This window comes from Rhizopus microsporus (genome assembly GCF_002708625.1).
Source record: "Rhizopus microsporus ATCC 52813 unplaced genomic scaffold scaffold_34, whole genome shotgun sequence".
Taxonomy (NCBI): Eukaryota; Fungi; Mucoromycota; class Mucoromycetes; order Mucorales; family Rhizopodaceae; genus Rhizopus; species Rhizopus microsporus.
In genome coordinates, this window is record NW_019671949.1 from 81,913 (window position 1) to 107,664 (window position 25,752).

The following is a 25,752-nucleotide window of genomic DNA, read 5'->3' on the forward strand; positions in this document are numbered from 1 at the left end:
ATGCTGAAAGCACATGCACTTGAAGTCAGTGGTACAGTCATTCCTAAGCCCTTGGTTACCTTCGACCAGCTCGAGACCATACTAGGACCCACTTTGTTACGCAACATCGAGTCTCTTGGGTGGACAATGGCCACAGGCATTCAGCGACAGGCCGTAACGGTAGGTCTGGCCGGACGAGACCTCGTTGCAGCTTCACCACCCAAGTCAGGCAAGACTGGCGCGTTTCTGATCCCTACCTTGGTCCACTGCCGATCCCTGTCGACTTGGGACGGTGACAAACGGCGGGCAGGGCCGTATGCGCTAATCATGGCGCCCACACGTGAAATCTGTTGTCAGATTGAGACCATATGCCAGCGACTGGCTCTCGGTATGAAGAATATGCGAACGGCACTGCTCATTGGAGGAGAGCCCTTTCCAAATCAACTCTATCGTTTGAAGAAGGGCGCACAGATTTTGATTGGAACACCTGGCCGATTGCTGGATCTTGTTACGGATCATCCTAACCTGCTGAGGCTATGGAAAGTACAGATACTTGTGATGGATGAGGCTGATTCTATGTTTAGATCCGGCTATGGTGTACAAGTGCGTCAGATACTGGGCAAGATAAAGGATGATCGGAATAGACAGATTATGTATTTTTCATCTTCTCTCACTGAAGATGACCAGATACTCCAAGGACTTTTGAAGAGGTTAAAATCACCTATTGAAATAAAGTGTACAGAAGCGTAACACATGTAACTGTTTATTGTTTCAATTTTATGTGCAGTAAGACCAACGCCAAAAGGCGGGTTTTATTTTAATTTTTAGTATGTAGAAGCTTACATGTATTACGTAAAATCCATTGATTGGGTTTTTAATACCTCCAGATTTAATTTCATGTAAGGTACGGGGGTAAGATATGGATTGAATTTTTTGCAGAAGGTAGACATTTTTGTCAATAATTGATAAACAGTATACGTGACAATTCAAATCCATCACTTGTATAACTGATAGTTTCGAAGAGGAGATGGCTCGAACAGGTAGGTTTTTTAAAGAGGTAACAATGTTGTTCAAGTGACACTTGCCAGCTAGAACTAGTTTGGTTTTGTCACCGCAGTATTTTGATTTTGTTGTATAGTCGATTTTGGGGCCAACACTACATGAACCAGAAGTTAGACTAACTCTACGCGCTACCTTTACCCATTACCTTTGATACCTTCCAACAAAACTTTTGTATGTGTCGCGTCACGCTAAACATGACTTTTATAAAGTCACTATCTTGGTTTGTTTCTTTTCAGGAAGAAGGGATAAAAAGAAATTCTTTATTCTAACTTTATGTTGTCAGTTTGATCAGCAAAGGCCACCAATCTTACGTATAAATTATGATGATATCGTACTTGCATTATTTTCTGATGCATGTAATGTTGGCCTTGACAAAAATAAGCCGTCAACTGCCATGTGAAAACCCGCTCTTTGTGATTCTTTCTCTCCCGCCCTTTTATTTAAAAATCCGCCTTTTGGCGTTGGTCTTACTGTAGATACCAAAAAAAGAGGTTCCATAAAAATAAACAAATCTATTTAAGGGAGAGAGAGGGAAAGAGAGAGAATAAGAAGCCGAGAATGGGCCTAGGTTGACCTTTTTTTTTTTTCCTTCTTTATCTCTATCTTTTTTATAAATGAAAAGAAACTTGACTGGCATTGCTAAAAAGTTAGCTGGACCTACGCTTCTCTGCTACACAGTGCGTTTTGTTCATCTATATTATTCAATTTATCTCTTGATCCTACTTGCCATCGTAGCCTACCTTCATGTTCATCCTTCTCGTCACTCTTTAGAAACATGTAGACAAATGTCTATTTCAAAAAGGAAGTTATTACAAAAGTCAGAAGAAAGATTTGCAAGCTTAAAGGTAAGCAATTGTTCAATGTCGTGGGAATGTCTGATGAAAAAATCATATAGATAAATGAATTCTTTTTGAACCCTTTTGATGAGTGGAAGGAAGTTCCTTTTTATAAGACACTATTGCTTTGGTCAAGACGATGGAAAGGAAACGGTATTCCGAGCAATGAAGTTGAACTTGATAGGTCTTTACCTTGCAAGAAACCGTGTTTGACTCATATCTTTAAACAACACGACAAGATAACGTTTACTTGGCTTGGGTATATAAACAAATACATATAAAAGAGGAGCACCGAGTTAATCTCATCCTAGACAATCGACATGTCTCGTAACAATCGGAGGGTTAACTATTTTGACAGACCCGGTGTTTAGCAAACGATCTATCAACGATTACCTCGGGCCAAAACGATTACGACCCATTCCATGTCGATTGGAAGAATTTATAGATAAAATAGACATTGTTCTTGTTTCGCATGATCACTTTGATCACTTGGGTAAGCAGGTGCTATTAAATACAAATCAATGTACTAAAGAATGATTCTAGATGAAAATGCAGTTCGAAAATTGGGCAACACTGTCTCTTGGTATATTCCTCTCGGTCTTGGTCGTTGGTTTTCCAAGCGAGGCATTACTAGATTTGTCGAGCTAGATTGGTGGCAAAAGGTGGACCATCAAGGTACTACTATTGTTTGTGTGCCTGCGATGGTATGTAAAACTTGGCGGTTATTTAAAATCATATGCATTAATATCCCTTTTGTAGCACTGGAGTGGCTCAAGAACACCATTTGAAAAGAACAATACACTTTGGTGTAGCTTTGTGATCAAATCAACAAAACACAGCTTCTTTTTTTGGTAAGACGCGGATTAGCTCATACACATCTAAATAGAGAAATACTAAGCCATTATTATTATAAGTGGTGACACCGGTTACTCCCCTGAGCTGTTTCAAGCCATTGGCAACATGTATGCACCCTTTACCTTAGCTGCTATACCCATAGGAAGTTACTTGCCAATGGAGTTAATGAAGCATTTACACATGGGTCCTACAGATGCTATTCAGGCTCATCGTGACCTTGGATTTCCCCGTTTATCCATTGGTATTCATTGGGGCACGTTTATGATGTCGGACGAAAATTATTTGGCACCAAAAAAGGTACTGGAGACGTCTTGGCAGTTGAAGAAGCAAGAAGTGGAGAAGGAAAGTGAGTTTATTACGACAGCATTTGGCGAAACCATTGTCCTGTAATAACAGCGATAGTAATAATAACAATAATGATAGTAATAATAATGTAGACATGCCAATTGCTTCTCAAAATAAAATTATAAAGTAGTAATGGGAATGATTTAGTAAAGTAACGTGACTCTATATTTCGTGCGTTAGACAGTTTTTGTTGTCAGTTGAAATAGCAAATCATTCGAACTGTGTAGGTATTTGATTTATAAAATCCTCTGCATAATATATATGTGATCATATGCAATCTAGGACATTTTTATCCAAGACTAAGCTTACTAAATAATATTTGTTGCCATAGCAATGTGATCAAGCATCATATTTAAAAAGAAAAAGATTTATTGTTCAATCATTTCTTTGTAGGGAGCTCAGGACATTTTTGGTTACTTTAAAAAGTAAAAAGTCAGAAAATAGAAAATGAGAAGGGTAATAAATGTTACATTAAAATAAATTTATTCGTGAAACCAATTATTATTGGCTGTGTTTACATGTAATTTAAGAGTTTACAGGAGCCACCTTCATAGATATCAACCTTGTTTAAGTGATGAGCTTTATCCAAAGTTTGATAGTTGTCCATAGCGTAAACATAAAAGTCAATATGTTTACCCTTGAAACTCCAGCTTTGATCTATATAAAATAGATTAATACAAGTTTATAATGTTTAAAATATATAAATTTACCATCAACAAGTAAGCATCCATTATGAGTCTTTTTAGAACCAGGAATCTTCCATCCAACAAGAGAAGGAACATAAATCTTGGTTCCCTTTTTGATATCATTAGAGGCAATAGTGACATAAGGACGAAGAGGAGTTCCATAAGCTAATAATATACATTAGTAAAGTAAAATTAAACCTTGTGTATTTGCTTACAAGTTAAGCCATAAGGATCACTCTTTCTGTTGACCATTTCAAAGCACTTAAAGTCTTTACAAGTACAGCCACCAAGATTGACAATCTTGGATCCAACAACACCAGTGCCCTCCATGACAAGGGCATCAGCGTAGTCTTCAGAGACAGATCCAATGGTTTGACCACTACAGGTCTTGACAGCGACCTTCTTGCCGCCCTTGTAATCATTAGGCTGAGCAATCCAGTAGTAGGTGAATGCAGATTGGCTTTGAATCTTTTTACGGGTTTCTTTTTTGCTGGAGGACTTCTTCTTGGAAGACTTTTTCTTTGCAGCCTTCTTTGTAGAAGAAGAGGAAGAAGAAGAAGAGCCCTTCTTGACACAATATTTTTTTCCGTTAATCAAGTTGGTGCAGCTCTTGTTGACTTGAGGATTCCAACTGTAGAAATTGTTGAGAGAGGCACCATACTTCTTTGAGATAGAGATACAAGTATCGCTGCCGACAACTAGATGAATATATTAATAAAAAAAAATAATACTAACAATAATAATAAAAATACCTGTATGGTACTTGGCACAGCTATCAGCACGCTTAGTCAAAGTATGAACTTCCTCATCTGACAATTCAAAATCAAGGTCGTCATTTTCTTCATCGTTAGCAAAAGCTGAAAGGTAAGTATCAGAGAGTTGTTGACCATCAACTAAATCTGTTTCATCTGCGGCTTGAACACCAAACTTTGCAGACGTAAGGAACAAGAGGCCAAGGGTGGCCAATGAAATGATCTTTAATTGCATTCTCTCAAAATTAGAATAAAAGGGAAAGGAAGGGGGTTGAATAAGATAAAGATAAAGAAAAAGAGAAAAAGAGAAATAAGAAAGGGCAAAGTAAAGTAAGTGAAGTGAATATAAAAAAGGTCTGATGTAGGACAAGTATTGATTTTGTGTTGCATTTGAACTAATACTCACTTTCCGCTATTTCCATTGTGTTTATAGGCTCACAAAGTAAACATTGGGTTTGTTACCTCGTGTTGTCAAGAATAGGCACAATAGATTCCTTATTCAGTAAAATGACCTTTTTATTTTCTCTTTTGTTTTATTGTTGTTGAATTTAATTTAATTACTGTTCAGAAAGAAGAGAAAGTGAAATCTCTCTTTCTTTTTTACAATTATTAAAAAGATGGAAATAACAGAAATGTAGTCAATCTCATTGACAACATTTTATATTGTTTATTCATCACATAACGCACGCGTTTTTTTTTTTTTTTGTCTATATACACATTGCATCTGTTTATCTTTTTGTAGGCGTACAGTTTATAATTACTACAAGAATCTGTTCACTAAAATGGAGTATTTTGTTTTATTTTTAATAATCAATTTAATAACACATTAATATTCTTCTTTTTATTCTCTGTAAACAAAGCCTCATTTTTCATATTGACCTTCTTTTTTTTATTTTTAGGCTCAAAATTAAGCTTTATATATTGCTAAACGATCCCCGTCTATTCAAATCTCTTTGTAAAATCTCATTCGTGCCTTATTTCTTAATTTGTTCATTTGTGTAGCCTATCTAATATGGAAATGGGCAAGGGATCAGGAAAGAAAAAAAAACGCGTCAATTCATATTTTACTTGTTGTATTCATAAAAGAATATAACAAAGGACATGTTATTATATTATAGATTCTTTGCATCTCAATCGAATCTTGGAAAAAACATTCCCTTGACTTTGCTAAATTTAGTAAAGCAGTTGAACAAACCGTTTCTTAAAAAGGGCAGTACAGTGTGAGTCTCTTTACCAAAATATGCTATGTCCTTTTAGTTCTTTAATTACACTCTCTTCGCCAGATTGAAGAGATCTATTAGCCAAAACTCAGAGGATCTTTATTTTATCGATTTGTTGTTAACCCAAAAAGAATGATGGTTTTTTCATATGACACCGGATTTGAAAACCTCATACAAGCTTTCCACTGGTAGATTGCAGCAGGATAGCAGCAGCTTTGTCGAACAGAGAAAGCAGCAAATAATGATGATGTGAATTTTTGACTGTGTAATCCCGTTGAATGTTTTGTAGAAATTTTCACATTGAATTCAAAGCAAACTTTTTTTTTTCCTCGCTTATTGCCATGACAGTCTCTGATGCAGAAAAGCTCAAATGTGATACATGCGGCAAACGCTATTTGAACCAGAAATCATTAAGCCCACATTTCAATAGATACCACACAATAGTTGCTGTTGCGACGTGTTTGATGAGATAATCTTACAGTAGAGCATACATTCTACTTTCTTCTATCGCGTCTGATAAGAATAATATATAATATGCTAATAGCTATAGTAGCTACTAGTATAACAATAATAATATAAGCATAAATAATCATACTAACGACAATAATATAAATAGCAGTCATAGATTTCTACCCAACTCTCCACAAACTTAATAATATTCAGCTCTTCTTAATAATCTAATTCGCAAGTCATCGACTTAATAACCTTTTTCAATAACACTAAAGCTGAATACAACATATAGGAAACATGGTGATACTTATTCTTGTGTAATTTCAAGGCATTTGAAGAACGGAACACCTTTTTTTCACATTCGCATGAATCTTCGCATTCATATACACTTTCAGTCGAACTTGATTTCGTCGCCATGATAACAGCAGAGAGGTGAGAAAGAAAAATGGACCTGAGGTTCGGACTCTTGGGCGCTCTTTGGACACCTTTGGACACCTTGAGCGTCTGGACGAAAATGAGTGGGTCGTTGAGAGAGTGGGAAATCTTAATAGTGCATATCAAAATCGCCTTTTTTTATCTTTGTGTTTTGGCGTCAAGCCAACACAAACAATACCTGGAATCGTTTAAAAGAAAAAAAATGAAAGAACGCGACCGTCACGAGTCGCTTATTTTCTTCAAGACGAAATTACATTTCGTACATGAACTTTGTTCTTGCCAATCAGATGAAGTCATTTTCTACCAGGGCGAATTTATTTTTCGTACTACATGAATTTTGTTCTTGCCATTCACTGCATTTGTTTTCCACCAAGGTGAATTTACTTTCTGGAAAGAGTGTGCACAAAAAGTTTCCGGAAAAAGTGTACCATGAATACACATGATCATATCTTCTTACAAAAAGAGACCTACAGTATGCTCTTTCCTTTATTGTTTACATAATATCTTATTTGGCTTCATCACAAAACTTGGCGAGTTCGATATCTCGCTTGGATAAACCTTGACAGTCATGTGTACTCAAAGTGACTTGGACGCGGTTATAAACCTACAAAGATAGGTGAGTTAGATGTAATGTTTTAATAGACCCACTTACGTTAAACCACTCTGGATGATGATCCATCTTATCAGCTTTCAAGGCTACACGTGTCATAAATCCAAAGGCTTGATTAAAGTCAGTAAAGATGTACTCTTTAATGATAGCATCTCTATTGTCAACGAGTCTCCAGCCAGAGGAAAGCAAAGGTGATAAAAGGGTATCTCTTTCTTCTTGAGTGAGTTTGACAACAGCCATAGTTTTAATAAAGAAAAAAGAGAGAGAAAAGAACGAAATAAGTTCATTTGAAATGCAGCAGGGATTCGTGAGAAATTTCAATCCGTTTCTCACAATTGACGTTCATGCACCCCACATATTCAAAAAGGGGAACATACAACGCCTTCTAATAAGCATTGACCTATGTTAATGTAAAGCCAGTGAATGCAGAGTTTAGAAAAACAGTACAAAAGATTGAAATAGTATCTCTCAGCATTCAATAACTAGAGATGTATCAAACAGCAGTAATTGGCTTATCTGAAGTCTTCAAGGGGAACAATCTACTTTTATAATTGTAGACTTACGCGCTGAAGATCAAAAAAAAGATCACAATACTTTACCCTTCCTTTTCTATTCCGATGACCTCGTTAATTTCAGAGAGGCGATAAGTATTATCTTTTATAAAGTATTCAAGTATTCTAAGCCATGCTGATCTCTCCAAGACGAGCGATGCTTTGCTTATATTATGAACTTGGCTCCTCATGTGGCTTTTAGAGCCTGTTTTTCTTTCTTCAATACTATACACTTCATTTTTCTTGTATTGGTCAGGCCTACTTTCATAAACCCGGTGAACTGACCTGTCACTATCTTTTTGATGAGTTTTAATATTAAGTCAAGCCGACTACTTTTTCTTTTTTTTTTTTTTTTTTTTTTCAACAATAAGAATGACTTTAGAAGAGGAACATTATCTAAGCAATACTCCAGTTGACGTAGCTATTAAGGCTCTTCAAACACAAGTAGAGCAATTGAAACGAATAGTCAACAATAAAAATACAAAAGGTGAGTGCAATGACATTAGATTGTATTGGCGCTAAATTGTCAATAGAACAAGATAGTAGCAATAATACCAGCAATGAAGCAGAAGTTCAAAGCTTAAAGAAAGAAATACAAGAACTTAAGACAGCCAATGATAAAGCAGAATATAGAATTAAAATGCTGTTACGTGCGTTAGAAGAAAGAGATAATAAATAAACAATGACAATTTGACGCAATATCTTTTTCATTTAAACATCAAGACTTCGGTAGGCTAACTATTTGTTGCTTTTCTTCTATTTTACTCTTTACGTTTACTAGAGATATACTCTCCCAGTCTAATGGCAATGTATCATCTAGAGTGAACAATCCTTGTTTTGTCCTCTTCAATGCTGTCATATGTCCAAAGGTCCCCATTGCGATTGCCATATCATGGACTATACTTCTCATATAAGTTCCTCCTCCGCATTCAACTCTAAATACGCAGGTATCATTTCCATAATTCAGCAACTCAATGTCCTTTACAAATGCTACTCGTGGCTTAATTTCCTCTGGCAATGGTATGTTCTCTCTCGCATAGTCATATAGCCTCTTTCCATTCATTTTTAATGCAGAATATCTATCATTATGATGAGTCTATGTACATATTGAATATTCTTCATCGAATTACATAGGTGGAATTTGTGTGATCTGGCCCTTGAATGTAGACAGTGTTTCTTTAACTAAGCTCGATGTCAAATGATCAGTCCTGCCTTCCTTGACTATCTTTCCATCTACATCGTATGTATCTGTTGCTTGACCTAGTTTAGCAGTAACAATATATTCCTTTTTTGTAATGATATAAACAAAACGTCCTCTCTCTCTTTTTTTTTTCTTACCTTGCTTCCTTCTAGGTACTTGGTTAATTCCTTACACCCATTTCCAATACCCAGAACTAGAAAGAAGCCTGTTAGGTTTCATTAGTCAAAAGAAATACAAATTTACCCAAGACGCCTTCTGCAATTGGATCCTATACATGATTAATGATCAATAAAGAAAAAGGGGAAAAGAATCAAATTTACCAGTGTTCCTCCATGGCCAATCTTGATCAATTCTTTTCTTTTGAATCGCGTATTACTTTTTTCTCGACCAAGAATCTCATTGGATAAGGCATGCTGAACATAATTTGTTGCTTCTCTTGAATACCAGCCTTTTGGCTTATATACAGAAAAAACACCATGAAGACTGCTCCTTAGCATAGCAGAAAGATACAAAAAAAAAAAAAAAAATAGAAAATACAGTTAAATAACCCTTTTTTATCTGATTTAGTTTTCTCGTCTTTTTTTTTTGTTGTCTAAAATCTTCTTTTCTTGTCGTTTCACTCATAAAGAAAAAAAAAAAAGGAAAAGAAAATAATTCAACACTTATTTTTATTATCATTTGTATTTGTTACAATGGCTTGACCTTGATGACTTAGCAAGACAGGTCTAGTTGAAGAATCAGGCATATGTTGACGAATGACATCGTTATGGTGTTGATGGGCAGAAGCATAGATGCCAAGACCAACGTTCATGTAAGGATGAGAAAATGATTGTCTATGTGGGTGATGATCTTTTTGACGTGTGTCAGATAGTAGAGTGAACAATAAATCATCGTTATTGGGAGTACTGGTATTGCTAGCTGAACTGCCATTATCTTTTTCGCTTGATTCTTGTATTTGAGCAACCAGAGCGGCAAGTTGATCTGTTGATAGGTCATGATGTTGGGCATAGTTATTATTAGTATTAGTATTACTACTGCTAGTATTATTACTATTTGGTGTTGTTGTCGTTGTCGTAGGCGTAGGTGTAGGCGTAGTGGCAGTAGGCTTAAAGTCGAGATGAAGTTTTGCAAATGGATAATGAATTCTATCAGGAATGGTCATTGCGGCTCTCCAAGAGGTATGGAATAAGTGATCATGATGTGGAGTAAAAGATGGTGCAGTAACAGAAGGGGTCGTGTAGGATTTGGTCTTGATAGTTGAGAAATCAATAGACCATGGCGTATTATTATCATGTAATATAAATGGGTTTAATAAATCATAAATGTCTTGCTGACTTTGCTGTTGCTGATGCTGATGTTGTTGTTGCTGTTGCTGTAATGGATGTTGATTGAGATTATTGGCATTGGTAGAGAGTAGGAGTGCATCCAGCTTGGTAGCAAACTCATTAATAGTGGCATATAAACTATTCCTTGCATACAAAAATAATTGTAGTAACTGAATGGATTGCTGAAACATATATCTCGAATGCCTTGCAATCGTCAATACTTCACAAGCAGAGTATTTTAACAGAATTTTGATGGATTCAATCAAAGTGGATAGTATAAAATGATAATTCAAGATCCACTTTGGCTTCTCTGTTAACAGTGTGATAAGTCTTATCAGATTGGTTGAGACTGTGATAATTCTCTGCTTGTAGCTCGTTGAATAAGGCTTCAATATGATCAATTCAATCAAGTTATAGAGTATATGCAATTGACAGACCATTGAGTTTCTCGGTGAATGAGGTGGTGGGATAGGTGGTATAATAGATTGAGTAGTCGTCCATTGTAAGTGAGGTGGTAATGATCTTAGATAATGCAATAGTTCATTATGTATATTATCAATAATAATATGTTGATCATTCTGTATCAGCCTTTCACCAATCTGCATCAATTTCATACTAGAGACAAACACTTCCAGTATTTCATGCTCAGTGATATCATCCCCTGGCTGTAGCAGTGGCATATCCAATTCAATGTCTTTTGATCGAATCATCCAAGGCTGGCCTGATTGAATATGTATTATCTTGTCTAGATAGTAACATCCCCAGCAGATTCTTTTCCTTAATTCAAGTATCTCAATGTTGTTTTCCTCTTCGATAATATAATCTCCACTGTAATCCTTCATCAGGTTTAGATCAAAGCACATTTGAAATGCGATTGAACTGTATATCTTTTTTCTGCTATCAAAAAAGTTTCCATCATATAAGCTCATCAAGGCTAATGCAATGATTGTACTTGGCCTTGGATAGTTTAATGCCTTGTCCAATAACTGCTTTGCTTGCTTAAAGTAGATGTCTGCAGTCTCCGTACTATTTTTTCCTTTATACTGTGCTCCAAATGCAAATAGGACAAATAATAATAATGGCTGCATCAGTTCTTGATCTGTTTCCATCTCAAATTGCTTCAAAAACAATTTCCTTGGAAGAATAGGGAATACAGAATATCCATGATTAAAATACAAGTTGATTAATTCTTTTTGTACTGTTCTATCAGGCATTTCTATTATATCATCATTTGTTTCTGCAGGATTATTATAATAAAAATGATGTCCTCTTAGTTTCAAATGGCCATCATCAATCTCCCACTTTCCTTCTTTCCCTTCACCTGGTAGCAGGTTAGCTAATTTATCCAATATGTCAACTGTCTTTTGTTTCTCTGTTGGATTATCGATAGAATTATTATTATCATCATTGCTGCCTTTCCTTCTACTAGCGCTACTGTTACTACTACTACTACTGCTGGTACTAGTGCTCGCATTACTGCTTCTGCTGTTGCCATGGCTAAGGTTGCTATCGTTGCTATGGCTGCTATGATTGCTGCTGCTATTCTTTGTCTTTATCTTCTTCTTAACATGGTCACTCTTTTCTCCTTCGTCTGCAATATGGTCACTATTATCTAACATTCCATCTTTGGAAAATGTGCAAGGTCGTTTTCTTGCTGTGTAATTTAATTATTATTATATTATTATTATTCTGATACAGATTGATTCTATAACTTGTCCACTTTACCTTTACACTATTTAATATACACAAAGTTAATATCGTCCTCCATATCTATTTCTTTTATTTTACCTGCATACAAGGCTGAACTCCATCGCACTAATGGAAGTTTATTATTGTTAAATTCCTAGGAGAATTACATTTATCTTAATCCCACCTTGATCTTCTTCTCTCGACAAGTAAAGCATGCTTTTCCTACTTTGAATCTCTTTTGTCTTGGCTGAATATCTTTGCTGGCAACACTTTGCTTGACAACAGATGCTGACATGAAGGAAAGGAGGGGATTATGAAAAAAGAATTGATATCTTTTCTCTGTTACTTTTTTTATAAGCGAGGATTTTCAAAAAAATAGAAAGTTGCTAAATAAAGAAGCATATTTTAACTGCCGCAAACGAGTTATCAAATAGCCTTCAACTTTCCATATGGATATGACACCATTCCCCTTGCTATTCTTCTCCCTCTTTTATTTCTATTGGCATATTGGATTCTAAGCTTAACTTTAAGTTATTTTAATATCATTCCAATTTCTTGATCTGTCAGGCATGGTTGACCATTGTCATGCCAATAATTACACCAGTGTCACCTTTTAAAATAATGAAATCTAGCCGCGTCCGTGGTGTTGCACAGCTCAGTCCGTATTTGATACGAGCACTAGGCACATGGAAGGGGAGAATCAATTCCGCGGATAACTTTTATAGACGATATCCTTGGTCCCTTATCCTCGGAATAAATACCCTTCGATGGTATGTCAGCATCACATCACGCAAACACATGTAAAAAAGGGAAAAAGAAATATCAATTATGTACTTATCTAAGAAAAGGACTGTTTTGAACTGTCCATGTCTTTGTACAATTAGCTTATTCTCTTAATTATTTTGCCAGAATGTTAAAAAAGAAAATACAGAAAACTATACCGGTTAAAAGATAGTTGGTCATGCCATGGGAAAGTTATCGTTTTAACGTACATGTTTCACATACAGTTCATAAAGAAGCTCTCTATATAATATCAATTAACACCCAGTTTTCAATGTCCTGATGAGAGAGGCTGAAGAGGGGCTTGGAATAAAGCTATTTAAAGTAATGATGACATGAATAACCTCATAAGATGGCTTGTCATCGCCTAGTAAAGCATAATCATTGCTTTTTTTTGGCATTGTTCTAAAATGACTAGTTTCGTATCAGTTACGTATGTTTATTAAACTTAATGCAAGGAAAAGAATATGCATTATTGTTCAAGATAAAAATCGCATTTACCTAGCAAACCATTGCGTGCAATGAAAAAAGACTCCTAAGGCGCCTTGAAAGGGTATCAGGCAATGTTTGTCCAGTTAGCTTTAGTGAAGAGTATGATAAAATAACTTTAGGCTACAATGAATAGCTGATGGGAAACACAACTTCAAATATTTATGGGATTCTAGTAAAATGAAAAAATATCATTGTAATGAAGCAGCTACCTAAAATTATTTTGATAATTTGCTTCATTACAAAGATAGTCAAAGCTGCTGTTGAACGTGATGATATTATAGATATTTGAAGCAAACTATACACAACTCTTTTATTCCCAAAATTTAAAATAACCATCATTTGGAACTGGAGGCATTGTATTGAAGGATAGCTTCATGATATCCTGCGCCCTTTATAGTTCCTCCCAGATGCAATAGGTCTAATAACTTTTGTCCAATAAATTGATACACATTATCGCTATTCAAAGGCTGGATATCTATACAAAACAGACCAAATACATCTTTAAGGCTACATATTTCGATGACAAATTGGACTTGTTCTCCTGAATCAATCTCTGAGTGACCATAAATGGCTGCACTACTTGATGCTCGTCTGGTGCATATCAACTTGTAACCCCCGTCATTTTCTACGTCAATACCCAAGATTACCAATATTTTTGTAATCTCTAGCAACGCCTCCATTGGTGATTTGGAGGTAAGTGCTAATTGATTCAATGCGCCTGTATATACTCTTAGATCTGTAAAAGTAGACGGTGTGACGCTCTTGCTAGAGAAAGAGCCTGAGTAATTAGGTATCAGTGAGGAACTCACATCTCTTGAAGCATCGCAGTGTTCTTATATAATAAGGTTAACAAACATCAACGTCAAGTAATAAAAACTTACTGTTCTTATGATGAGCCTTATTCTTCAACCAAGATATGAAGCCAGTGCTTTTTGTTTGTTGTGGGGTTGGTGCAGGAACCTCAAAAGAATGACCGTGATGCATAAGCGCTTGCCATGAATTTCGCTTGTTCTTTTGTTTGATCGTCTTTTCTTTATTCACGTCGCTTCCCTTGTCTTGCTTGGTGGCTTTCGACTGCTTTTGAGGACGGATACGTACACTTGAGAAAATTTTTGCTCTAAGCGAAGTATTTCCTGGATTTGGTTTATTGTTTGTTCGCTCTTTTTGTACGCTTGATTTGACATTGGTGTTGCTTGTTTTATTTAGTGACGATTGTTTCTGTATTTTTGAATCCTCAGATTCTACATGAGGTGCTGTTACTCCTGTTTGATCGTTTGTGGGAAGTACTTGTGTCGCATGTACTGAGCTGTTATCATGACGAATTGGAGCTATCGGTATTATTTCATCTTCTATCTCATCTTCTTGCTTTATTTGGTATTCTTCTACTATTTCTATAGGCTCGTGCTCCTTTTTGCTCGATGTCTGAGATATAACAAGATCATCATCGCTGTTGTCTATAACTTGGTCTTTTTGCTGCTGTGATAGCTGCTCTTCCTCCTGCAGATCATCTTTTATAGGATCTTCAATATTGACTTTTTCTGTAGGTTCTTGAATGGTTCCAATGTCAATTTCATTTTTAGCTTTATATGAGTAAGAGGACGACGCAAGAGAAGAAGATGAAGAGCTAATGTTAGATACTCTACTCTCGCAGCAACTTGAGCAGTATTCGCTATTGCCACAACTAGGTTCAGGAGACAAGGTATGTCTCAAGAGCATTTGCTTGACCAACTGGGCTTCCATTTCGAGCTCTTCTATTGATTTAGAGAATAGATCGGCGTATTCGTATAACCAAGGATGTGCCATGATTTCTTCAATTTTAGATCGCTTGCTTGGATCTGGCACGAGCATTTTTCCAATTATATCCTTGGCGTCATCAGATAGACGATGGGGATATTTGGGTTTGTTGACCATGATATATCGATAAAGGCGACCAACATTATCATTTGGATTCTTGATATCATCATCAAATGGCAGATAACCACACAGCATAGCATAAAGAATGACGCCACTAGACCAGATATCTGTTGCTTTTCCCGAGTATAAATTTCCCGTCATAACAAGTTCAGGGGCGGCATAGCAAGGAGAACCACAAGATGTGGACATCAAATCACCTGTAATTGGCGAGAACTGGTTGGCAAATCCGAAATCTGTAACAATAAGATTGCCTTGAGCATCTAGTAATATATTTTCCTATAATGTTTAAAAGTAAGTAAATGCAGGTAAAAAAAAAGTACAAAAGGACATTTACTAGCTTTAAATCACGATGAACGATGTTCTTCTCATGCATGTAGTAAATACTGCTTATCAATTGAGCAAAAAGTCGACGTGCTTCAGCTTCCTGCAGATACTTTTGTCTATAAATATACTCAAATAATTCGCCACCTATATAACAACGTGCAATTAATAATTGAATGACGTCTTCCCCTGGATAAAATGATGGTACCTTCAGCGTATTCCAAAACTATGCCTATGCAAGCATCAGTCTCATTTACAGTTAATAACTTGACTATGTATGGATGATTCAAAGTCTATACATAAAGTACGTCAGAACTGCAGGTCTCTCCATTCCATCTATTGTCTTATTTACTCTTAATATTTCAATTTCCATGCGTATCTTTTCTAATTGGCTCGAGGAATCAATATGGTCTTTTCTTACAAGTTTGACAGCTACCTAAAAAGACTCAGGTTAAAACCCCACGTGATGATATTGGACATTATTGAAATAAACCTTTTGATCTGTTTCTATATGTTTTCCCATCTTTACTTTACCAAACTCGCCTACACCTAGTGTCTTTAATAATAAAAATGGTCCTAATCGGGGAACTTTCTTTCGTTTTATGTCGACGATAGCCTCATGGTTTGCGTCTAAAAAAAAAAAGAGGAATAAATAATTATAGTAATGATGTCGAAGAAAAATGGTTACCATGGCGAATTATATCGCAGGATCTAGTTACTATAACAGACATTGTACTTTGTGAAAAAAAAAGAAAAGAAAATAAAGAAAAAGTTAACAAGGGCACCTTTTTAAACTTTTTTTTTAGCGATAATAAAAATAAACATAATACAACTCCTTTTTTTTTCTTTGTTGACATTAGTACATGTGATACTAAGTGTAGGGCGGCAAACTGTAGAAGAGAAAGTGATACACGCATTTACCATATATGGGAATTTGTTATGTGCCTCAAGAAAGGAAACAGACATTTCCTTGTGTACGGGAACCAAGAGATTTCCGGCCGATTGATCAAATAGATATTTAGATGTTGATATCATTGCAACCTCTCAAATAAGACCTTGATTATATCATTGGACGTTCTTCAAGAGATTATCACAGAGCCTTTAATATATCCTGTGAGCATTGCCTTGTCATAATGTATAATATTCATTTAAGGCATCCGATATAGTCATTAAAAGGTTATATGTCTTTACTCCCCTACCATGTGAGCTGTAATATATCTTTTTTTTATGCCTTCAGTTTTTCACTGAGACTGTCCTGATAATGCCTTGTTATGACGATGTTGCCAATGTATATAGTAGCCTACTCCTTTTTTCTATACACATTTTAAGAAACTCATGAGTACTTTAGTAATAGCACCTTTATTCTTGGATTTGCTTCTTCAGGCTCTTTTTCTAAAGTATTTTGTGCCAACAGTTTCTTTTTGCATATGAATATACAAATCGCGCTATAATAATAAAAACAAGGTGAACAGTACATGCACCAGAAGACAAGCTAACACTGCGGACGCTTCTTCAAAGCACTACATGTAGAGACACTATACAACTTCACATAACTAAAGTTTTTGCCTAACCTAAGGCTGTCTAGTTCACCCTCTCTGATACAAAATATGAATTTATCATAATTACACATGTGAATGACTTTGTTACCTTGTTGATAGACTGACAACATAAAATTAGAATAAATAAATAAAAGCATTTCTTTTATCTCTTTTTCTTCTTGAAAATAAACAAACGAAAATGACGAAAAGTTTTGTTGGACAACATCATAGGTAATATCTGGAGATAGCGCACGTAGAATTAGTCTAGCTTCTGGTGTATTTTCTGGTGCATGTAGTGTTTCTCTAAAAACAAATATTAAAAACATTTGAAAACCTGAGTTAGTAAAGCCATTATACGAACTAGTAAGCGTTATTAATAAAATAGTGATGCATGTACTTATTTTTACGAATGAAAGGAGCGAATCAGTGAATTCGACTTAAACAACTATGTGGTAAAAAGCCTCTTTGTTCAAGCATTTTTATCTCTTGCTCACAGACAAGTCCTAATAGAAGTAAGACGGGGAGATCAAGACTCAACACGCCTGTCTGGCTGTACAGACAATTAATAGCAAAATAAAATATGCCTCCAATTATACGCTGCCTAAGCTTTCTCAAAATTTTTAGCGATTGACTGTCTAATAATTTATTTCGGAAGGTACAAGTAATAAAGATAAACCCTTTTTATTCCCCCTTTTATATTGTGGCACAACTTTCCATTTCAATGAGCTTTCCGCCCAAAAAAAAGGAAAGAAAAGAAAACGGAAAGAGAAATAGAATCAAGAAAGTGTTAGGATTTGCTCTATAATAACTTACGCAAATAAAAGCTAAATACTCACAATTTCATCTACATTTCCTTGTATGTTGTCACTTGCTCTTTCAAGAAGAAAGACCGATATATTCTATTTCCGATAAAATGACAGTTGTTCCCAGGAACCCATTTAACGAGAGTTGACAAAAAAAAAAACTCAAACTTGGGGCAAGTTCGACTATTGCTACGACCAGGATCCTTTAATTATAAATCAAACCCACGTATAATCCTCTAGCCCATTCCTTACATCGTTTAAAAAGAAGGTTACAAGACCGCCTTGAGGTAACAAGTCTTTCGTCATTTGATCAACCTTTTGTGTTCCGTTATTGTTTTTTAAATGTAAACAACTTTTTACTTTATATTAACACGACAAAAGCTTGTATAAAGCTACTCGAACGATTTTTTAAAACCTTATTCAAAATTTTAGAGTTTGACATGAAAGCTGATGATTAGATAGAGTTACTTTGTTATAGAATCGCTAAAGAAGCGAAAATACACATGTTGCAATTCGCACAGAGTGGGCGAAGCGCCAAGATCGAGCCACTGCCATGCCTATTTCTTTACTCCTTTTTTTAACAATAAAAAGGGTGATACAGTGCCACCGGTGCCAAATGGCGGTACTCATAATATGTGCTATATCCGAGCTATGTTTTCCTTTTGGATCAAATAGCAATTACAAAGTTCTTTCAATAGTTCGTCTTAAAAACGTAAAGGTAGAGCGCACGAAAGAGAAAAAGGGGGTTTTTGATGGAAGAGGACTGTATATCGTTTATTGTTACAAATATTTATCTTATTATTCTTAAGACATCGGCAACACTGTGCGCACGACCATAATCCTGAGGAACATTCTTTGATTTCAAAGTCATCCGTCTTCAGCTCATTGATTAACTCTAGCATCTACTTTGATAATTGCTAATATTATACGCTAAAAAGACTTCAAACATAATATTAGTACAAAGTAGTGTTTATCAATTGCGCATTTTTACAGCACTACACTACCCTCCTCTTACACAACGTATAATATTTTACGCCCAGCACGACCACCTGTAGTGCGCTTTCTTAATAACTGGGCGTACAAATATTTGGCAAATGATCCAGTGCTCTTATTTTGACATAAACTTGTATACCATTTTGTGATCGTGCAAATCTCCTCCGAGATGCAATACAGATGCTACACTGAGTAGATCTCTTTCTTACAGCATCACAAGAAGCAGTAGGTTCTGATTGAGCATGATTTTTGATATACTTTTGTAAGCCAATCAAGCTTTTCTTTAATGACTGTTTTGTTGCATCGCTTCTTTGCCAAATATACTTCTACGACCGTCTTTGTAGAGAACAAAAGCAGCCAAGTCAGCTTTTTCTTTCGAGTCAAACAAAGTCGGGCTATTATCTTCAAAAATCGACCAGTTGAAGATGGAGCAACTGCATCTTACAACTGAAATCGAATAAAAAAGCAATAAATTGATCACAATGAACCTTTATTACTATATATTCTCATCTTCGCTATCAAACGGGGTTATGTCTTTATCATATTGCATATCAGAAGGCATATCTTCTCGGTTGTGCTCGACAAAATTAGGATAAGCGTCTTCTCTAGTCTGTCGCATTGTGATTTGTGTGGTAACTGGCTGATGAATATACTGAACGTCTCCTTTCACACTCATCCGCTTTGTTTGATCGCGCGTCTCAATACTTTCATCTTCTTCCTCGCCATCATCTTCATCGAGTATTGTCAATCCACTACCGGCCTTACTGCAGTTTACAACTCGCTCAGCCATGTTGTAGAGCTGTTCAAAGTCCAACCATGCTAGCTTTGCACCTCGACAATACTTGTATTTTGGACTTTCATCTGTCACAGAAGACGCTGTCGGCAGTAGCTGTTCTATACGTCTTTTTAGTTCTTGCATATCCAAATCAAATGTGGGCGATGCTATGATTGTAAGTACATTTGTCGCAAATGATGTGACAGTGTCGTCAATGACTGGCTTTATCAATAAAAGGTCCGCACAAAAAGCAGCAAATTGATCGTATGCGAATATGGCATATTCATTAGAAGGGTCAACAAGAGAAGACTCTACGTGTGCAGTTGAGATTGAGCTGCGTCTATGCTCTGGGCTTTCATTGCCTTTTGTCATTCTATTGTCATTTCCTACAGCTCGAGATCCCAGTTGACTGTAAAAGAAAGAAAAAAATAAGTAATGGTCATGACGGCCAAGGATCTGCTTATACCTTGCATCTATGTAATGAGACAGTGAATGTTCTTCTATATCAAACTTTTCTCCAGGCGCCCTTACTTCAGTATTCATGTTCTTTTAGAAAAGAAAAAGGAAAAACAAGACGTTTGCATGAACAAACACTTTCAAATTTTAATGACCGATAATTACACACACAAAGTTTATTGTACAAAAAAGGAAATTTACACTTGGGCTTTCATCATGCCTTTACGATTTTTTAATAAGGTCGCCTTATTCATATCCAGCTTGAACTCATTCAGTGCTAGTGTAGGTCCTGCCACAGGGCTTGCTCCAGACTGGTGAGGGTACGGCTGTTGCTGGTGTTGATAATGCATTGGATTTGCCACCCCTCGACTATGCTGTGCAAGTTTCTGGGCAATGGGTAAGTGTTGGTTTTGCTGGGTCTGTGGCACCGGTACATGTTTATTAGCTACTGTTTTATTCAGTGATTGCTCGTGATGTGTCTGATTATGATGATGCTTTGCATCTGGTTGCTCTTCGCCCATTCTTTGCACGGCATAGGTAACATCAAATATTTCACGCAGAGTAGCAGCATCAGGTGTTGAATAGGGCGCTTCGACCATGACTGTGTCATCTTCTTGATCCTTTGGTGGAGTAAGCTCTTGTTCTCCATGGCAGTATGGTTGGTATTTATGCGCCTGGTTCAATCGGATCTGTTCTCGGGTAGAAGGCTGCAAACCTGTGCTTGGTTTAGTACCTTCTTCCTTCTCTGTTATCCAAGGATGATTAAAGAATTCGTCAATGGTTAGTCTCTTTTTAGAGTCGACACAAAGTAGATGACGTATCAGATCTTTCACACTACGGCCTATCGTATCCCACCAAGGACTCAGGAAAGTAAATTCGCCTCTTGCGACCTTGTCTGTTAAGCTTTGAATTGATTCATCATAGAACGGAGGGAAACCACATAGGATTGTATAGAGCACGCAGCCAATGGCCCACATGTCAACGGATTTAGAGTACTGTTGGTCACATACGATCTCTGGAGCAGTGTAGCCTACGGTACCACAAGGGGTGAATGTCGGATTGTTCCAAATAACTTTAGAAAGCCCAAAATCAGCCAGCTTCACTCGGCCGATACCACCACCACCGTAGCCTTTGATGAACTCTCCTTCGTCAATCTTGCTTTCATTGTCTGTCGGACGAAGCTTACGATGCTTGGAAGGTATAATGGGTATCGGATCAAACAAGATATTTTCAGGTTTGATATCCCTACAAACAAAAACAAAAAAAAAACATATGGGATTAGTTTTTTCACTTTATTGTTTTCTTCTACAACAAACCTGTGTACGACGCCGCATTCTTCATGAAGGTATTTTACGGCAGCAGCTACTTGAGTTATGACATGACGAGAGAGCTCTTCACTGAAATAAGTTAATTTAACAATTTGGTGAAATAGTTCACCACCCTCACAGAGCTCCATGGTAAGGAGGTAATTATCCTTTGTTTCCGTATAATGAATAAGCTGCACTATATTTGGGTGTCGAATATTTCGCATGATCTGTACTTCTTTTAGAATGCTAGCACGCTAACGAAAACAAAAAGAAGTAGCATTAGCAAACGATGATATCATCAATAACAATAAACTAGTATAAATTTATATTATATACCTCAGTGGCCTTTGGTTTCTTTTGGATACTTGAATGTAAGTGTCGATGACCATTATTCTAATCAATGAATTACTTTTTATATGTTTTTTAATAAAAAGTAAAAGCTTACTTTTCCAGCTTTTGGCTTTTGCGCTACTTTAATCGCTACTTTCTTGCCTGTTACTATATCTCGAGCAGCATAGACGTTTGAAAATGCACCACTACAACAAACAACGTGAATATGCCTGCGTCATCAAGAAATTATGTAGATCTTACTCTCCAATCTTTTTGAGAATCTTGAACCGATCTAATTCATTATGAGGCAATTGATTCCTTTTTTTATTATTCTGTTCCATGACCATCGTTGCCAGTTCTTCAGCTGCATTGGATGATCTTTTAATTTCTTTTACTGAGACTGATCTTGGTACGGTAGCATAGTCTGTATTGTTGTTTTGCTTACGATGCAGATCAAATCTATCATTGAGTGCTTGTTGTTTTGGTACAGTGCGAGATTCCATGAGGTGTTGTTGATGTGAACTATGATTGATGGTGTTATTAATATGTCTAGTTCTATATTCTTCTTTCTTTAATCGAATAAAGTCTTTTATGTGGGTAAGCATATTTTTCAAAAAGAAAAGGGTATAAAAAGATATAAAAAAGATTGACCGTGTACCTTTTTATTTACAAAGGAGAAAAACAAATATAATAAAGCTTTTAAAAAAGAAATGATAATTATATAAGCTAAAAAAAAAAGTCTATTGATGCAAAAAGGAACAGGGCTTTTATGCAAAGGCTGAATAGGTTTGATTGACTCTCGCTTAGATAATGATGAAATAATTGAATATAAAATAGTACTGTTTTGATTTGCTAATGACGAAAGATCGACTACTTTTTTTTTTTTTGAAAGATAATCAATGTAAAACTGTTGCACTACTCATCAAGGCCTGATATTGCAGTAAAATATAAACATATCCTTCTTTGCATGCATCAGTTGCAAACAAAGAGAGAGAAGTCGGGTTGATTTGATGCCGAATATCAAGGTAAAAATCCCTTAAATATCCTTTTGGGTACCATCACACTAGGAAACGGACATTTAAATGTTATTTCCCTATTCTCTTATCATTGAAGCAAAGATGACATCCAGCCATGGGAATCATCTTTAATATACACGGTATGATGTTGATCTTCTTTCACGATGAAGCTGTAATTATGAATAATGATCAACAGCGAATCACAGCGAATGCTTGCATCTGAAACATGACACTAAAAAATCCCTTGCGAACCTACACTTTATGTCCTTTGCCAACATTCTATTTACTGTTTACCTTTATTGATTTTTTTTTTTGAATGACCATCAAAAAGCCCTATGATATACTTATAAAAGCAGTAAATGGGTCCTTGTAGATACATATACTTTGATGTGTGAGTGATAATCTCAATATTGCCTAGCAACGTATTACTGATCTACATAATTGGGTGATTACCATGTGTGTATCTATTACAGTGCGCCTGCATATAAATATCTACTCAGGGGATTTATGCAGAAGTTCATTATGTAGCTGTGTGTAACGTATATCATGATACTCGACAGGTCAAAAAGTTAAAGATACTTCATATGGGAGTCATTTGAAGCAATAAAGAGCAACTACAGTTTTATATGCAACAAATGGCTTGACACAAATTATTATCCTTTTTAATTTTTTTTCTCTAAATAAGCCACTCTTTTATATTTCTTTTTCATGAACTGTCAATCTTGCTCAGGCTGCTTCACAGGCTCAAGCTGTTCAACAAAAGAGACCGCAACACAGGATAAGACGAAGTTTGAAGACTTGTTGGAAAAGGCTAATTCTGAGCCAGAAGAGTATCAAAAAGAACATAGCCATGTAATTCCAACTGTTATTGTTCAACTCTCAAAGAATGTATATGCATCGCAGACGGTTCTCTTCAAGGCATATGATCTATTGGAACGTCCACAGTTTATACAGCTTTCCAAACATTTATATGACTCCAAGTTAACAGGAGAACACATTGCTTGGGCTGATGAATATGTTAAGGGAGACATAAAGCAACTTTTGGATATTCTGCAACAAAGAGAGGAAAGGAACAAACTTTTACAATATTGCGACGAACAAGCAGAGATCTACGAGCTATTTACCAACTTACCATCAGGTACAGTCAGACGTATTGGTAAAACCGGCTAGATACGTTTTACATTTGGATTATACCCCCTTATTTATACAGAGCAAAAAAAAAAAAAAAAAAAAAAAAAAAAAAAAAGCAAACAATGATGCAACCTGTGGTTACTGTATACAAGCAAAAAAAATCAACGTTTATTAAATCACGTGTCTATTAAATAATTTATCTACAATCTAGCCTGAGGTTTAGCAGGTTCCTTAAAGAACACATCGACCATTTTACGACGCTGGATTTTACCAGTGGCTGTTTTTGGCATAATGTCTGTAACATAAATACGCTTGGGAACTTTAAATTTAGCGAGTTTAGACTGACAGTAAGCTTGGAGTTCACGTTCGATTGATTTTTCATCCTCCTTGACACCGGCTTTCAAAACGACTGTAGCATGTACCTCTTGCCCATACATTTCATCAGGGACACCGAAACTAACGGCCTCTGCGACCTTTGGATGGCTCAAGAGAACACCATCTAGCTCTATCGGCGAAATCTTTTCGCCGCCACGATTGATCAACTCCTTAATACGGCCGGTTAGGATCAGATAGCCGTCTTTATCCTTTTTGCCTTGATCACCTGTACGGAAATATCCGTCTTTTGTAAAAGAGCTGGCCGTTGCTTCGGGGTTGTTCAAGTACCCCTTGGTGACATTTTTACCACGGATACAGACCTCTCCTAACTCGGCAGGGTTTCCTTGTTCGTCCAAAATGACGACTTCTACTCCCTGACCCAAGCCGACTGAGCCCGACTTATGGGGACCGCGATGAGGTAGAGGGTTGGACGTCATCTGATGAGATGCCTCCGTCATGGCATATGCTTCCAAAACAGGTGCTTTGAAGTGCTTTTCGAGTGCTTCGAGAGTAGATGGAGCAAGACTGGAAGAACATGAGCGAATGAAGCGAATAAGCGGTACTTCCTTCGGAGGATTGCGGAGTAAGATTTGATGGATAGTAGGCACGGCTGTGTACCAATTGCAGTGATTATCCTTGAAATCAGGCCAGAAGTGAGAAGCACTGAATCTTTGAGGAATGACAGCAGTACCGCCGGATAGTAAAGTGGACAATAGACCACAGATCAAGCCATGGACATGGAACAATGGCATCACGAGAAGCGTACGGTCTTGCGTATTGAGTTCATAAGTATTGATTATATTACGCATAGATGTTACCAAATTAAGATGAGTTAAAGGTACCCCTAATTGTTGCCCTCGATTAGTAAAAAAAAAAAAAGGAGGACATAAGCATGATTTCACATGATTCTAACCTTTAGGTCTACCCGTCGTTCCACTGGTATGCAATAACAATGCAGGTTCATCTGGTTTCGGGTTGAAGCTATGTATCTGACGATGAGGTTGCTGACTGAACTCAGATGGTGCATGAGAATTGATTTCCATTTGAGAACCATTCCAGTGCATCTCGACTACAAATACACCTTGTTTCTTGGCAGCCAAAATGGCAGGATTCTTTTCTTGATTTAGTGCACCCTTGGGTAATACGAGTACAGAACTTTTGGCATCTTCCAAATAAAAGTTAAATTCATCTTCGGTATACGCCGGATTTAAAGGAGAGGCTATCAAGTTCATAAAAGTAGAGCCCAGAAATGCAACGACAAATTCCAATGAGTTTGGATAGCTGATCGAGATTGACCTGCCGGGCTCCAAGTAACTCGCGGGTACTAGATTGGATAGCTTGTTTGAAAAGTCGTGAATGATGTCCAGTAATTGATGGTATGTGATAGTGGTTGGTATAGGGGCAGATTTAGGAATGATAATGGCTGGCTTCCTAGCATCTTTTCTTTGTTCAAATATTGAATATAAAGTATCGCTTGTCATCTTTGTTGAAATATATAAACACAAAGAAAAAGAATAAAAAAATA

General features: G+C 36.4%; 11 protein-coding genes across 11 annotated transcripts; 3 read left to right on the forward strand and 8 right to left on the reverse strand.

Annotated features, from left to right (window-relative positions):
• Positions 1-1,826: 1,826 nt before the first annotated feature.
• On the forward strand, positions 1,827-3,122 carry RHIMIDRAFT_286898 (Metallo-hydrolase/oxidoreductase; the record flags this gene model as incomplete). Its single annotated transcript, XM_023613422.1, has 6 exons — positions 1,827-1,886; positions 1,937-2,136; positions 2,189-2,370; positions 2,421-2,581; positions 2,637-2,728; positions 2,792-3,122. 6 exons carry the CDS (start codon positions 1,827-1,829, stop codon positions 3,120-3,122), a joined length of 1,026 nt encoding a protein of 341 aa, XP_023461203.1.
• Positions 3,123-3,591: 469 nt separating this feature from the next.
• On the reverse strand, positions 3,592-4,750 carry RHIMIDRAFT_242598 (uncharacterized protein; the record flags this gene model as incomplete). Its single annotated transcript, XM_023609814.1, has 4 exons — positions 3,592-3,734; positions 3,788-3,928; positions 3,979-4,461; positions 4,516-4,750. The coding sequence occupies 4 exons, from the start codon at positions 4,748-4,750 to the stop codon at positions 3,592-3,594; spliced, it is 1,002 nt and encodes a 333-aa protein (XP_023461204.1).
• Positions 4,751-7,039: 2,289 nt separating this feature from the next.
• On the reverse strand, positions 7,040-7,576 carry RHIMIDRAFT_98542 (putative pterin-4-alpha-carbinolamine dehydratase-like protein). The gene is made up of 2 exons (XM_023615966.1): positions 7,273-7,576; positions 7,040-7,224 (listed from the first exon to the last, which is right to left on the reverse strand). Exons 1-2 carry the CDS (start codon positions 7,468-7,470, stop codon positions 7,126-7,128), a joined length of 297 nt encoding a protein of 98 aa, XP_023461205.1. The 5' UTR covers positions 7,471-7,576; the 3' UTR covers positions 7,040-7,125.
• Positions 7,577-8,141: 565 nt separating this feature from the next.
• RHIMIDRAFT_274543 (putative accessory gland protein) lies at positions 8,142-9,509 on the reverse strand. The gene is made up of 6 exons (XM_023612471.1): positions 9,303-9,509; positions 9,226-9,250; positions 9,120-9,175; positions 8,912-9,066; positions 8,315-8,860; positions 8,142-8,268 (listed from the first exon to the last, which is right to left on the reverse strand). Exons 1-5 carry the CDS (start codon positions 9,477-9,479, stop codon positions 8,500-8,502), a joined length of 774 nt encoding a protein of 257 aa, XP_023461206.1. The 5' UTR covers positions 9,480-9,509; the 3' UTR covers positions 8,142-8,268; positions 8,315-8,499.
• RHIMIDRAFT_242600 (uncharacterized protein) lies at positions 8,154-8,460 on the forward strand (the record flags this gene model as incomplete). The annotated part of the gene is made up of 2 exons (XM_023609815.1): positions 8,154-8,268; positions 8,315-8,460. 2 exons carry the CDS (start codon positions 8,154-8,156, stop codon positions 8,458-8,460), a joined length of 261 nt encoding a protein of 86 aa, XP_023461207.1.
• Positions 9,510-9,610: 101 nt separating the features above from the next.
• Positions 9,611-12,373, reverse strand: RHIMIDRAFT_274545 (uncharacterized protein). Its single transcript, XM_023612472.1, has 4 exons — positions 12,181-12,373; positions 12,096-12,122; positions 12,033-12,039; positions 9,611-11,961 (listed from the first exon to the last, which is right to left on the reverse strand). Exons 1-4 carry the CDS (start codon positions 12,289-12,291, stop codon positions 9,638-9,640), a joined length of 2,469 nt encoding a protein of 822 aa, XP_023461208.1. The 5' UTR covers positions 12,292-12,373; the 3' UTR covers positions 9,611-9,637.
• A 1,230-nt stretch (positions 12,374-13,603) lies between these two features.
• Positions 13,604-16,234, reverse strand: RHIMIDRAFT_242602 (Pkinase-domain-containing protein; the record flags this gene model as incomplete). Its single annotated transcript, XM_023609816.1, has 7 exons — positions 13,604-14,100; positions 14,150-15,458; positions 15,517-15,650; positions 15,712-15,796; positions 15,856-15,939; positions 15,997-16,133; positions 16,192-16,234. The coding sequence occupies 7 exons, from the start codon at positions 16,232-16,234 to the stop codon at positions 13,604-13,606; spliced, it is 2,289 nt and encodes a 762-aa protein (XP_023461209.1).
• A 2,873-nt stretch (positions 16,235-19,107) lies between these two features.
• Positions 19,108-20,158, reverse strand: RHIMIDRAFT_274547 (uncharacterized protein; the record flags this gene model as incomplete). The annotated part of the gene is made up of 2 exons (XM_023612473.1): positions 19,108-20,021; positions 20,079-20,158. The coding sequence occupies 2 exons, from the start codon at positions 20,153-20,155 to the stop codon at positions 19,334-19,336; spliced, it is 765 nt and encodes a 254-aa protein (XP_023461210.1). The 3' UTR covers positions 19,108-19,333.
• Positions 20,159-20,212: 54 nt separating this feature from the next.
• RHIMIDRAFT_274552 (Pkinase-domain-containing protein) lies at positions 20,213-22,379 on the reverse strand. The gene is made up of 5 exons (XM_023612474.1): positions 21,967-22,379; positions 21,821-21,911; positions 21,712-21,768; positions 21,385-21,629; positions 20,213-21,313 (listed from the first exon to the last, which is right to left on the reverse strand). The coding sequence occupies exons 1-5, from the start codon at positions 22,308-22,310 to the stop codon at positions 20,266-20,268; spliced, it is 1,785 nt and encodes a 594-aa protein (XP_023461211.1). The 5' UTR covers positions 22,311-22,379; the 3' UTR covers positions 20,213-20,265.
• A 702-nt stretch (positions 22,380-23,081) lies between these two features.
• RHIMIDRAFT_274556 (uncharacterized protein) lies at positions 23,082-23,953 on the forward strand. The gene has a single exon (XM_023612475.1). It carries the CDS (start codon positions 23,430-23,432, stop codon positions 23,889-23,891), a length of 462 nt encoding a protein of 153 aa, XP_023461212.1. The 5' UTR covers positions 23,082-23,429; the 3' UTR covers positions 23,892-23,953.
• RHIMIDRAFT_220714 (4-coumarate-CoA ligase) lies at positions 23,945-25,729 on the reverse strand. Its single transcript, XM_023607417.1, has 2 exons — positions 25,141-25,729; positions 23,945-25,071 (listed from the first exon to the last, which is right to left on the reverse strand). Exons 1-2 carry the CDS (start codon positions 25,706-25,708, stop codon positions 24,053-24,055), a joined length of 1,587 nt encoding a protein of 528 aa, XP_023461213.1. The 5' UTR covers positions 25,709-25,729; the 3' UTR covers positions 23,945-24,052.
• Between the last annotated feature and the right edge of the window lie 23 nt (positions 25,730-25,752).

Coding starts and splice junctions, on each gene's coding strand:
- RHIMIDRAFT_274543 (XM_023612471.1), bottom strand. CDS start 9,479: ATGCTAAGGAGCAGTCTTCATGGTGTTTTTTCTGTATATAAGCCAAAA. Junction 9,176..9,225: donor AATTGCAGAAGGCGTCTTGG/GTAAATTTGTAT, acceptor GCTTCTTTCTAG/TTCTGGGTATTGGAAATGGG. Junction 8,861..8,911: donor ATCACACAAATTCCACCTAT/GTAATTCGATGA, acceptor TCATAATGATAG/ATATTCTGCATTAAAAATGA.
- RHIMIDRAFT_274545 (XM_023612472.1), bottom strand. CDS start 12,291: ATGTCAGCATCTGTTGTCAAGCAAAGTGTTGCCAGCAAAGATATTCAG. Junction 12,123..12,180: donor GTCGAGAGAAGAAGATCAAG/GTGGGATTAAGA, acceptor AACTTCCATTAG/TGCGATGGAGTTCAGCCTTG.
- RHIMIDRAFT_274556 (XM_023612475.1), top strand. CDS start 23,430: ATGAACTGTCAATCTTGCTCAGGCTGCTTCACAGGCTCAAGCTGTTCA.
- RHIMIDRAFT_220714 (XM_023607417.1), bottom strand. CDS start 25,708: ATGACAAGCGATACTTTATATTCAATATTTGAACAAAGAAAAGATGCT. Junction 25,072..25,140: donor AACGACGGGTAGACCTAAAG/GTTAGAATCATG, acceptor GGCAACAATTAG/GGGTACCTTTAACTCATCTT.
- RHIMIDRAFT_274552 (XM_023612474.1), bottom strand. CDS start 22,310: ATGCTTACCCACATAAAAGACTTTATTCGATTAAAGAAAGAAGAATAT. Junction 21,769..21,820: donor AAAAGCCAAAAGCTGGAAAA/GTAAGCTTTTAC, acceptor TTCATTGATTAG/AATAATGGTCATCGACACTT. Junction 21,314..21,384: donor GAATGCGGCGTCGTACACAG/GTTTGTTGTAGA, acceptor TTTTGTTTGTAG/GGATATCAAACCTGAAAATA.
- RHIMIDRAFT_98542 (XM_023615966.1), bottom strand. CDS start 7,470: ATGGCTGTTGTCAAACTCACTCAAGAAGAAAGAGATACCCTTTTATCA. Junction 7,225..7,272: donor ATCATCCAGAGTGGTTTAAC/GTAAGTGGGTCT, acceptor CTATCTTTGTAG/GTTTATAACCGCGTCCAAGT.